Genomic DNA, 12,418 nt, shown 5'->3' with positions numbered 1-12,418 from the left:
AAAAAGAAAAAAGTTAAGCAATTAGTCATCCTTGAAACATGAGCCTCATTTATTTTTCAAATGAAAACTTGCCTGAAAACAATTTCAAATTTCTGTTTTTATCAGTTATTTTAAAAACATTCAAAAACTAAGTTCTATAGCAATGTCTGTTAATATTAAAAAAAGCTTACAAGAACACACATACACATACCTCCGTTGAAAGTCTGTTAGAAACCGTGTTCTCCAAAGCAGATGAGCAATACAGCTGTAAGGTACTGAGAACTGGCAAGGACTGAGAAACGGTTAAAGTAGAAAGTCTCAGTGGTCCAATAGCTATGCGAGATGTTTGCTTCAAGTACTTTACCACATTTCTGAAACAAAATATTTACTATCACTTAGTTAATGAGGTTTTTTTTCAACTTGTAACCAGTGCAGAATGGGGGGGGGTGTCAATCAAGCAGTCGCTAAGGTGTTATACTTGGGCTCAAAGATGAGGAAATTAAGAAGAAACAGGCTGCTCTACAGGGAAATGATAAAAGGTAAACCATCTGCTTCTGGGAATTTTTTATAATTTATTTAGTTTCAGCCGCAGTATGTGTTGGCATTCACAATTATATACCGTATGGTTTCTCTATCTACAATGAAGCTGTTAGGACTAGTGTTCAGTGATCTAGTAACTGTCTCCTCCTGTCCCTCCCCCAGCATATAAAATTATGATACAGAAAAGGCACATGTTCATCCTTAACCTTATACTTACTCCGTTATAGACTGCCACTTCTGGTCTTGTTCTACATGGTTTAAAGCAGTTGCCAGACAAACAGAACTTCTCAACAACTGAACTTCAATGGATTTCTGAAGTTCCCTTGGATCTGGACTTAGCATGTTAGGAAGCAGTTTTTTCATATCTACACACGTTAAATAAATCTCATTAAGTTAATTTGCTCTTAATGTATAAGAACACTATATTTAAAATAATCACCAAAGAATATTTCCTTTCATATTTAAGTTCAGGCAGAACACTATCATTATGCATTACTGATAACTGTATAAAAATCCGGATTTCATATAAAATTATGCCTCAGACTCCAAAATTCATTTCATTTTAAAGGTGTAAAAATTAGCAAGTCAATCTGTTACCCTCAGGAACAAATCCAGAGCTACATTAGCAAATCTTACTGAAACTATCATATCAATGCTAATAGAATACTGATAATAATAACTTCAGTATAATGTACAAAATATTTGTGATAAAAATTTAATAAGCCACATTAAGATGAAAAACAAGAAAAATGTTTAGCTTAAATACTAAGTTTTACTTTTTAAAACAAAATGGCTAGGCAAAAAAGTATTAATGCAGTCTTTCTTAGTTTACTTTATGAAACTCTTTTTCATGGCCAAATAAAATGTATATAGAACAGCCCTAAATCTATTGCTATACATGAAGACTCTACCCACATATGTACAAAAACTTCCAGATTTTCCAGTAAAACAGACAAAGCTAAAAACTTTGAGCAAGTTACCTACAACAATAAATTTTACAGTTATTTTCTCAAATACCTATTTTTTCTTTTGTTCCTCCAGCAAGTAGATTGATATTTTCTCCTGGTAACAACTCTAATTGCTCAGTACATTCAATAAATTCTCCAGACTCAAAACTGCTTAGTGATCTGTAATTAAAATATGGGTCAGTTTGTACTATAACCTATCCAGCCTGTGGAACCATTCAAACATACAACAAATTCTAGAAAAATAGCATAGTATACAGTATTCTCAAGAAATATATTCCATGAGCACGACACTATTTTTGTTTATTTTAAAAACGTGACAACCATCTTAACTAGCACTTAACAGGCAAAGTGGAAAGTCACAGCTAGGGGGGTTCAGCTGAGCTCATGCACCCTTCCAGTCAGCTTCCTCTGTGTGTGCTGCAGCCTGTTCTCTTCAGAGCCTGCTCAACCCACTGACAGCAGACCTCTGTAGGGCAACTTCAACACCTACCAACTGTGTAACTCCCTGCACAACTCCCCATATGGCCCCATTCCTCACCTGAAACCTGGACCCCTAGAGCTCACCCTGCCATCTCAATCTTGCACCTCAGTCCTCCCCTTCCACTCTGCTGCATGGAACAAACAAGTTTCTCTCACTTCAAAGAACTCCTTCCCATCTCACTTTATCTGAAAAATGATGCCATTTCTTCAGCTCCATCCCAGAGTCCGGCAATCTCAATGTGAGAACGAGAGGCCTCATCCTCAGAGCTCCACACTGCAGCTTTCAGATCCCATGTTCTGTCACCATCTCTACTACAGCTGCTCTACAGCCAGGAAGAGGACAGTAGCAGTCTCTCTTTTCTGTCCTCCTCGGTGTCACTTTCCTTTCTAGACAGTCTGAAGCCAGCATGGGAAACGTACGTCACCTCACTCTGTACCTGGATCAATACAATCACCAGCTGCTCAGGTGAGCCTTTACTGGCTACGGTTGAACAGCGGAGGTCTACTGACCAACACACACTTTCCTTCTGCTGCTAGAGGTCATGGGTCCTCTCCAGCGGCAGGCTCCCCGTCTCCTCACCATGCTCTGCATGTTCACCTGAAGGCTGACTCTCCAAGGAAGACATGGGCTTTCCTTCCTCTCATCCACTGCACATCTCCGGAACTCCAGTGCAACCACCTATACTGCTTTCCTTCAGGCACAGCAAAGGGAAGGTCCAGGCAATCCTTCTAGACATCTTCTTTCTCTTATCTGTGCTTTCTAATGGTTCCCCTCCTTGGCTTCAAACAAGACTCTGGGTTTCCCCAATATTTAAGTAAGCAGATAATCTACCCTAGCACAGTTACTGCTCCCTGAACTCAAGAAAAATTCACTGAGCAAATAACTTACCTCCATCTCCTAATTTCCAAATATCTCTACACTTGGTATCATTCAACCGAGCTTTCTTTATCATTTACAGAACTCTTCCTCCTTTGTAGTCACTGGGGCATCTGAAAAAGCTGACTACTCCCATCTGGATCTGCTACGTGTAAGCTACTTTCTTCCTCAATGGTCTTCTCTCCCATCCCTTCACAAAGATGCTAAAAAAGGATTCTGACCCTGGCCCTCCTCCCTGTACACTCACTGTTCTCTACAGCCTTCTCTCTGGTTTGGTGGCTTACAGACTGGAGAATATGGAAAGTGAACAGAAAAATGGGCCTTGAATTACTACTTATAATTCATTTATTTGAAAGACACACACACACACACAGAGAGAGAGAGAGAGAGAGAGAGAAAGAGAGAGAGAGAAAGAGAAGAGAGGAGAGAGGAGAGAGGAGAGAGGAGAGAGAGAGAGAGAGAGAGTCCATGTATTGGTTCACTCTCCAAATGGCCAGGGCTGGGCTAGGTGGAAGCCAGGAGCTTCAGCTGGGTCTCCCACATGGGTGCAAGCACTTGGGCCATCTTCCATTGCTTTCCCAAGTGCATTAGCAGGGAGCTGGATGGGAAGTGAAGCAGCCGGGGCTCAAACTGGTGTCCATATGGGATGGCAGCACCGCAGGCAGAGGCTTTATCTTCGAAGGCACAGCACCAGCCCCCTATACTGACATTTTCAAAATCTCTCCTTAGTTACAAACTGCTTACTCAATAATCTCATCTATAGGTTTCACACACATCTGAAACATGCCTTATTGTTTTCTGTGTATACCTTTCCTCCTAGCCTCTACCAATGCCCCACAAAATAACAGTCAACGTGCTTCCACTCTGTTCTCCACCTTCAGTCTCTTCACTGCGTAGCAGAGTGAACCACTAAGTCAGCTCGTAACACATCTCTCCTGGGATTCTGTAACTTCCTAGGAGTGGAAGTCAAGTTTCTTCAGCTACTTCTTCACGTTATCTACTATTTGTCACAGTGCTCCATCCACACTGGCCTTGCAGCCACTTGTGGAACAGGCCACCATTCTCACATCAGGTGCACCCCCTCAAGTCTGTGCCCAAACAGCAACCTGATGGGTATTCTCTGACCTTGTGGGTTTGTCTGGGTGTCTTCCCCTTTCTAGAAAGGCAGCTTTAAGTTTCACTGTTTTCCGTAAAGCTCAGAAAAGATGAGGTCCAATTAATCCTTTTATCAATGTGCTTTATTCTGTTTTCATCAACTTCTGTTTTAAAGGGTTAGAATTCATGTCTGTTTAATTTATTGCTATATTGTAATACCTGGCACATATATGTGCTCTATGAAGAAATTATCCATTAACCATTATTAAAAGCCAAGGATAGCACACGAAGTCCAAAGACCTTTATATTCCCAGTCAAGTGTCTGGGACACTTGATGGATTAAGCATCATAATTTATAACTGAAAAAAGGAATTCTTACTTTATGTAGTTGAAATCAGCTTTGAGGTTGAGGGAAGTGCTACTGGTACTCTTTTTCAAGTCGTGGATAGCATTCTGCCATTCCTGTACGGCAGCCCAATCAGCAATTGAAATGTAACACTCACATGCTTTATTTCCTAAATAATTTATAACCTCAGGGGAAGAGTCAGTTGGTTTGGACAGCACAGTTTTTCTTGATTCACCTGAGTGAAAAGTATTGAATAAAATAAGAAGAGAGCACCAAAGTAATTACAAACATTTCAGAAACCTAACCATACCGTAAGATCATCAGCACAAAATAAGTGACTCCAACTTCTGCTCTGTTTGATTTAAATACTGAACGCTTACCGTTCAGAGAATGCTTGGGGCTGGCACTGTTGCGCCCAGCATTGGCCAGAGTGAGAACAGACTTGTCAAAGCTGGAGATGGAACAATCAACACCTGTCATGGCACACAGGTGCTCCTGGTACTCCACTGAGGCCTTTTCAAACCTGAAACATAAATTGAAGCAGTCTCATTTTAAAAGCACACAACTCATTTTCAAAATCTAACAGTGAGAGCATGGCTTACACAATAAACTGAGACAATGAGTTAATTACTCTGCAAGGAGAGAGGAGAAAGCGGGGCCAAATCAGATCTCTTCTTCATGACTAATGAAAACAAAGTCACTGGCAGACATGTGGGGATGGTTGGGACTGATACTGCCTAGACTGCTTAGGACTCCCGCACCCCAAGTCAGAGGGTCTGGGTTCCAGTTCCACTCTGCTTTCGATTCCAGTTTCCTGCTACTGCACTCTCTGGGAGACAACATGTGACAGCTCAAGAACTTGTGTCCCCGCCACCCACTTTGCAGACTTGGACTGAGTTCCAGGTGCCTGTGTTGGGCCTCGCTCAGCCCTCGATATTGCGGGAATTTGGGTTATGAATCAGCAGTTGGGAAATATTTCCTCTATTTCTATCTGCCTTTCAAATAAAATAAATAAAACAAACATCAAGCAGTCATGTCACGCATCTCTTTCCTTCCAACTCACCTGCCTTCAGCCTGTTGAGCCACTGAGTTAATCCAGAGAAGATTTTTTCCAACAACAGAAGATGACCAGACAGCAATTCCTTGTATGGCTTCAGGACAATGAAGTTCACACAGTGCTTCTACCACCATCATGATAGTCACTTCCAAATCATTCCCCTGAAAACGGCATTCAGGAAGATAATCACGGAAGTGTCAGGAAAACTCAAATCCTCACTAAGTTTACTTCTACTGATCACAATCTAAGCCAATTTAAAGTCAAACTATTATTTCCAAATTATTTAATGTGGAATTCTTAAAAGATGAAACAAACATGAATTAACAAATTAAGTTAATGTTTTTAAATATTACTGTGTTTTTGTGATACCATTTACTTATTGTGAACCCACATTACAAGCCAGAAATTACTCAAGCACTTTCTCAAATTATAAAAATTATTTTTCCAATAGACAAATTTCTCAGACTTATCTTTAGTGTTCCAACCCTCAAGCATAAGAAATGTGTATTTTTAATGTATTGTGTGATACGGGAGAACTAGGCAAGATCAGGTAGGAAATGGTGAAATGGAAATGGAAAGTTTTTTCATAATTTCTGCATAATCCTGCATTGTAACTCAATTCTTATATGTCAATCCAGTACACCTGCTTTCCCATAATGCATCTGTGTCTTTCCAGGACCAGGAAGGAGGAAATGCCATTATGGCCATGAGGAAGTTAGGCCCCACACCGAGGTGCCACGAAACTCCCAGAAAGCCTCACCCACACCAAATCCCACCCAGACTCCACTTCATTTCTATATTCAATCCAGGTACCAGCCCCTGCTCTATAAAGAGGACTATTACACAGGGGAATATCCCTTTTGCTTTTCAACTTCTGGCCTTTGTTGGTCTCTCTCTGGTCTCCTTCCATGCTCTCTCCTCATAGGCAGCTCTCTGCCCACTCATGATGGGTATCTCTCCATGTGGGGTTGCCCACACTCTTGTATGAATGTACACTCACTTTCTCACTTTTAAAATAAATTCTGCTCTCACTTAAATTTGCTCTCTGCAATGGCAAGAACTTCTAATACAAATCGAGATATATATTCCCATAACATACACAGAAACCATAAATACATGTCATTGATAACTACTGCTTTTCCAAAATATTAGATCAATAGTTTTATAAATCAACTGGTTTTAACTTATCCACAGATCAAATCTAAGGAATTAAATGCAAATTTTTTTGATGAACAGATCTAACTAAATTCCAAACACACCATTTTACCTGAGACAGACTATTTGTCTTCATTTCTGTAAGCAAGTCAAAGCCATGTCTTACTGTCACTGCAGGCTGGCCTGCCAACAACCCAACCCTCATGATGGAGAGTCGGATCCGAGTTAGCCAGTCTTGACAAGTTTGGCGATTGGTGTAGAAAAAAGTCCTAATGACCTTTAGGGAAGAGAAAGGGAAAGGAAAACTCAGGACTGGGTCAAATTACAGTACGGATGTCTCAAACATTCATATATGTTTGGTTTCTATACCAAATACACAAGTCTACTGTGACTTCAGGTCTGCACATACTGCCTGGTTTCATCAACACCATTCCACAGAAACCAACCTTGGGAGGCGATGTTAACGCATTAGCACACCCCTCGTATGCATTATACATTAATTTCTCCAGATTTTCCAGATACTGCAGAAGAAGAACAAGTCTAAGTTGGTTACTACCATGGCCTTCATCACTGTCTGCAGTTGTCCACTGACTAACATCTTGATCGGGGTTTAATGTGTGAGCTGCAAGACTTCTAATTATACCTGAAAGTAAAGACATTTTAAATTAAAAATAAAGGCTCTATGGATAAATGTGAATTTATTTCACAAGTTTCTATTTATCAAATATCCTTTCTATCCATTCCTTAAAAACAAATCTTAAAATGACAAAGTGTTTCTTCCACACAAATCATCTACTTTTTTAAATAAAAACAGATGACCAGGTTGCAAATCAATGAAAGATAATGGGGCTGGCATTGTGGCAGAGCAGGTAAAGCCACCACCTGTCATGCCAGCATCCCATATGGGCAGCAGGTCGAGTCCCGGCTGCTCCACTCCCAATCCAGTTCCCTTCTAATGGGCCTGGGAAAGCAGCAGAAGATGGTCCAAGTGCTTAGGCTCCTGTACCCACATGGGAGACCCAGAAGAAGCTGGATCCTGGCTTCACTCAGGCCCAGCCCAGGCCATTGTAGCCATTTGGGAAGTGAACCAGTGGATGGAAGATCTTTCTCTCTTTCTGCTTCAAATAAATAAAATAAATCTTATTTAAAAAAAAAAATAAAGAGGGGGTGGAGCTTATTCTAACATACTTTAAAAATACTGACAAAGTATTAAAGAAAAAAACATAAACTCTTTGAAATTTGTTTTCACAACCATAAGAAATGCATTATTTCTGAATTAGTAAGGCTATGAAGGTTATTTGAAAAAGCAGAATAAGTTGGTTACCTTCAATCGTTTGGAAGGTGTCTTGAGCTCTGCCCAGTGGAGTTCTCAGCTTAGAAAGGACAGTGAATTGTGCTGCTTCCCAAATCGCCCACTGCCAGAGGACGGCGTCTGTCTTCAGGAGGTTGCGGGGGATTGTGGACGGCTCACGCTTATCCAACCTCTGGCAGCTATAGAACAATCTTTCTAACCAATTGTCCTTCCTAGGGAAAGCAGTTTCATATTTAACAGATAATAACTTCATTTAAGAATCAAAAAGAAAAAAAAAAAAAAAACAAGGGGAAAGAAGGAGTAAAGGAAACTATCATTTTTCCTGCTATAAGAGGCAAAAACCTACAAAATTGGGAAGCAGTATATCTCCACCTCTCATTTTTGAGGTCTTTTACAGGATGGAGCACGATGTGGCTCAGTCACTAGGGTAAATGGCGTGTGACAATCTGCTGGACAAAACACACGACACTGCAGCTAAGCATCTAAATCCAGAGTGTCCACAGCCCGTCAGGCCACCCCGAGAGGGCCGACACACCACTTAATCATCAACCACATTTCATCACTCAACTTCAAAGCCCACCTTGGTTTCTAAAGCTGCTTGAAAACAATTTTCTTATTGATGGAAACTAAAATAACTCATTTGGTAAGAATGTTATTTTCTGCTCTACCACCCTGGACACAAATTTTCTCCTCAAAACTTGAAGTAAGCTCAAGACAGTTACTTTTACTAGGTGAGATAGTAAAATAAGTAAAACAAAAACCAAAAGTCTTACCCTGTTCTATGGGAATTCCCATACAAAATAAAACTAATAACATCTGAGAAATCTTGTGGGTGGAACGTATTACTTGGTGCTTTACTCATGTGACTTCTCAATGCTAAAGAAATTTCTTGAATTTCTGTGTGATTGTTATTGCTGTAGACAGAAAATAAAGTCACTGTTATGCAAAAGTTTTTAGCTAAAATAGTAGTAATTACTATAAATAGGTTATTTCCTTAACTGAATTAGAAAGAAATATAAAACTCACACTTCAAAGGAATATAGAGTTGTTATGACAACTTCTTAATTTTAGGTAAAGTTCCCAAACCAACTTAATCAAAAGCATTAAGAGACTGTAATTTGGTTACCAAGTATCTGAACTATAACTAAGGAACACATTTTGGTATATATGAATTATTGTGGACTAAATTATGTGAACTTATATAGCTCATTAAACATAAAAATCTGTTATTTTCTTCCACATCTGCAGAATTTGATCTTCCAGCATCTGTTCAATCACTGAGAAAAAGAACCACGCAAAATATGACATAAATGCACTTAAACAGGCCATCTGTCTTTCCCTAAAGTAGATGACTACTAGGCAGTAAAATTAGAGCACCGAAACAAACTTCATACCTCAGAACAATGTCTAAAGGAATTGACTTCAACAGTTTCCCAAATGCCTGTCGAATACGGGTCCCACTATGGACTAGCTGGACCCGGCAAACATCAACACATCTAGGAGAAAATGAAAACAAATAAAGCAAATGTGGCAACATTTCCACACCAATAGGTCTAGAGTCAAAAGATGGCGGTCTTTAGTGCCTACCTCTGTAAAAGATCATCTGGCAAGGACGAGGACAGAGCATGTAGACTGCTGCATGCTTGCAGACACACGTTCACATCCTCAACAAGAGCTGGCACAAAGGCAGAGACATTTACTTTCAGTTTGCCAAAAGAAATCAGCTGTCAGTTTGCCACAATTTTCTAAAACCAATCAGTGACCCAATAGTGAGTATCTACTATACATTCAATACTGTTCTTGCCTAGAGACCTCACTGGCAGCAACATTTGGAGAGATGATACATTCAACAAAACCCACCTAAAGTAAATGGCTAGTCTTTGAATGAACTTTTTCTAAGGGGAAACGTACAAGGATATGGAATGTGTAAACACTGACATCAGCTTTAAAATGTAATACTTAACTCATTTTTAAAATATTAACAATGAAAAGAAATCAAGACTCTGTATCTGTCCTTAAAAATGGGAACTATACATCTTCAGTCAGTACAAGGGCTCAAGAGACTATCTTCTCCCATAGCCAAAGTTGATAATCAAAATTTAAAAATCAGAGAGGGGAAAGCATTAGTAGCGGGAGTTAACATGCAGATGCAACACCCACATCCCGTATCAGATCCATCATGATTCCAGCTGCCTACTAAGGCAGATCATGTAAAGCAGCAAGTGCTGGTGCAAGTGGGTCCCTACCACCCACGTGAGAGACCTAGATTAAGTTCTGGCTCCTGTCTTTGACCAGGCCTAGCCCCACGTTATTGTGAGCCATTTGGGAAGCAGAAAAAATGGTTGGGAACTCTGTTTTTGTGTCTGTGCTTTTCAAAAAAGAAATAAATAAAAAGAGAGTCTTACTGTTGGCTAAAAGGCCTTTGCAAAACTTATGAAAAGATGGAAGAGAGAATAAAGGAGCGTATGTTTCAGACTTCTTCATTAGAACAGCCACTTCCAAAGCCCAAGTCATTAACAGTTTCCTGGAACACAAAATAGTTGATTTTACACTTAAAATGTTTTAAAGTTACTTTTACATTGCTTTTCTTTTGGTTTTGTCAACATCTCAAGCAATAAGAAGCAAAAATTGAAACTATACAAAATAGCTGTATATCTTTCAAAAAAAAAATCCCTGAAGTAGCATAAATAATAACAGAGAATATTTTAAAATCTGAATAGAAACAGTTTTATAAAACATCAAATGGAGAGGTATATGGGATTTTGTATTTAACTTTCTTGACAAAGAACACCTACAATAAATAACAACAACCAACCAGTATTTACAGTGAAGAAACTGCTCTATCCCACCTCTAATCCACATTCCTTATTCTTCAATTAGAAAGGAAAATCAGGGGCTGTGGCGCAGTGGGTTAAGACACCATCTGCAGCGCCAGCAATCCCATATGGGAGCCAGTTCAAGTCCCGGCTGCTCCACTTCTGATTTAGCTTCCATGTGCCTTGGAAAGCAGTGAAGGCCAGCCCAAGTGTTTGGGCCCCTGCATGCACATGGGAGACCTGGAAGCAGCTCATGGCTCATGGCTTTGGTCTGGCCCACTCCCAACAGTTACGGCCATTTGGGAAGCAAACCAGTGGATAAAAGACCTCTTTCTCTCTCTAACTTAGCCTTTCAAAGAAATAATATTTTAAAAAATAAATAAATAAAGGTATGGCCGGTGCTGTGGCTCACTTGGCTAATCGTCCACCTGCAGTGCCAGCACTCTGGGTTCTAGTCCTGGCAGGGGTCCCAGTTACTCCTCTTCCAATCCAGCTCTCTGCTGTGGCCCGGGAGAGCAGAGGAGGATGGCCCAGGTGCTTGGGCCCTGTACCAGCATGGGAGACCAGGAGAAAGTACCCGGCTCCTGGCTTCAGATCGGCGCAGCACCAGCCGTGGCGGCCATTAGGGGAGTGAACCAACAGAGGGAGGACCTTTCTCTCTGTCTCTCTCTCACTGTCATAACTCTCTCTCACTGTCCAACACTGCCTGGCAAAAAAGACAGAAAGACAGACAAAAAGACAGAAAGACAGACAGACAGAAAGAAAGGTAAATCAATAGCGAGGGACATGTAATATAAAGTATTACTGAGTTACCTTGTATCCTGGTTAAGGTTATCCTTCTTAAGCAAGACTCCCAGAAGGTTTAATATAATGGAGAAATGCTTCTTTGTAGCTGTAGTTACAGTACTAATCACAGCTCCATCAAACAAGGAAGGGGATGAAGAACTCAGACTACTAGATATAAAGTGATCGTGCCTGAAAGACAAAGTCCAGGTAATCCTTTGATCTTCAATCAAAGAAAGCAAGTCCAAAGTCAAAGCAACTCACATTTTCAAAACTCTAATGCTGCAAAGGGCTCTTGCTCCTCCTCCTCCTTCCTCTTGAAAAAATAAAACACTTTGGCATTCCTGCCCCTCCAGAAGGATCTGTAAGTACAGTACCTGGTACAATGCGAGTACAGGGTGTAGAGCACTGCATACTGGATGGCCGGGAAGTGAACAGCCAGGTCGCCATGCACAATCATCAGATTCTTACTCAGAAGCGCAAAGACAGTTGGAGAGAGCGCCCACATCTGACAACGCACAAAACAAAATGTAATTTACGGCTGGGCCAACATATGCACAAGTGTATAAAAGTTTATCCTCCAAGGTAAGTGTTTGGACTTTTTTTAAATTACAATTATATTTTCAATTTTGGAAACAATCTAACACTAAACTTGGGGTCTTTGGCAAACACTTTCTCTAAAGACAAGACAGTAATTATCTTAAGCTTGTGAGATGTGTAACACCTCTGGTGTAGTAAGGCAAGCCTTCCACTCTGGCACTACAGTAAGAAACAGCCACACACAAAACACAGGAACAAGAGTGACTATGTTCCAATAACACTTTCTCTACAAACTCAGGTGACAGGGTGGTGACGACCACACAATTCTGTAAGTATAATAAAAAAAAATTGACCTGTGTACTTGAAATGTGTATTGTACAGTGTGTGAAAATATATCTCAATATAGCTATTTAAACAAATAAACCAACCAACCAACTACACCCCCTCTATCTGGGTCATGGGCCACTATT

At 40.3% G+C, this 12,418-nt stretch overlaps 1 protein-coding gene across 5 annotated transcripts in view; it reads right to left on the bottom strand.

The window, feature by feature from the left end:
- SMG1 (SMG1 nonsense mediated mRNA decay associated PI3K related kinase) overlaps positions 1-12,418 on the bottom strand; it is a 116,421-nt gene that overhangs the window by 48,898 nt on the left and 55,105 nt on the right. For all 5 annotated transcript variants that reach the window (XM_062179965.1, XM_062179964.1, XM_062179966.1 and 2 more), the window contains 15 exons: positions 11,786-11,916; positions 11,439-11,600; positions 10,215-10,333; positions 9,397-9,484; positions 9,204-9,305; positions 8,583-8,723; positions 7,822-8,021; positions 6,944-7,140; positions 6,610-6,774; positions 5,349-5,503; positions 4,666-4,808; positions 4,319-4,520; positions 1,537-1,646; positions 737-884; positions 191-350 (listed from right to left, as the gene is read on the bottom strand). In XM_062179965.1, coding sequence (XP_062035949.1) covers positions 191-350; positions 737-884; positions 1,537-1,646; positions 4,319-4,520; positions 4,666-4,808; positions 5,349-5,503; positions 6,610-6,774; positions 6,944-7,140; positions 7,822-8,021; positions 8,583-8,723; positions 9,204-9,305; positions 9,397-9,484; positions 10,215-10,333; positions 11,439-11,600; positions 11,786-11,916 — 2,223 coding nt within the window. The remainder of the gene's footprint in view (positions 1-190; positions 351-736; positions 885-1,536; positions 1,647-4,318; positions 4,521-4,665; positions 4,809-5,348; positions 5,504-6,609; positions 6,775-6,943; positions 7,141-7,821; positions 8,022-8,582; positions 8,724-9,203; positions 9,306-9,396; positions 9,485-10,214; positions 10,334-11,438; positions 11,601-11,785; positions 11,917-12,418) is intronic.

The sequence above is a fragment of the Lepus europaeus genome, chromosome 21, assembly GCF_033115175.1.
Source record: "Lepus europaeus isolate LE1 chromosome 21, mLepTim1.pri, whole genome shotgun sequence".
Lineage (NCBI taxonomy): Eukaryota > Metazoa > Chordata > Mammalia > Lagomorpha > Leporidae > Lepus > Lepus europaeus.
This window is presented reverse-complemented; position numbering and strand designations above follow the sequence as displayed.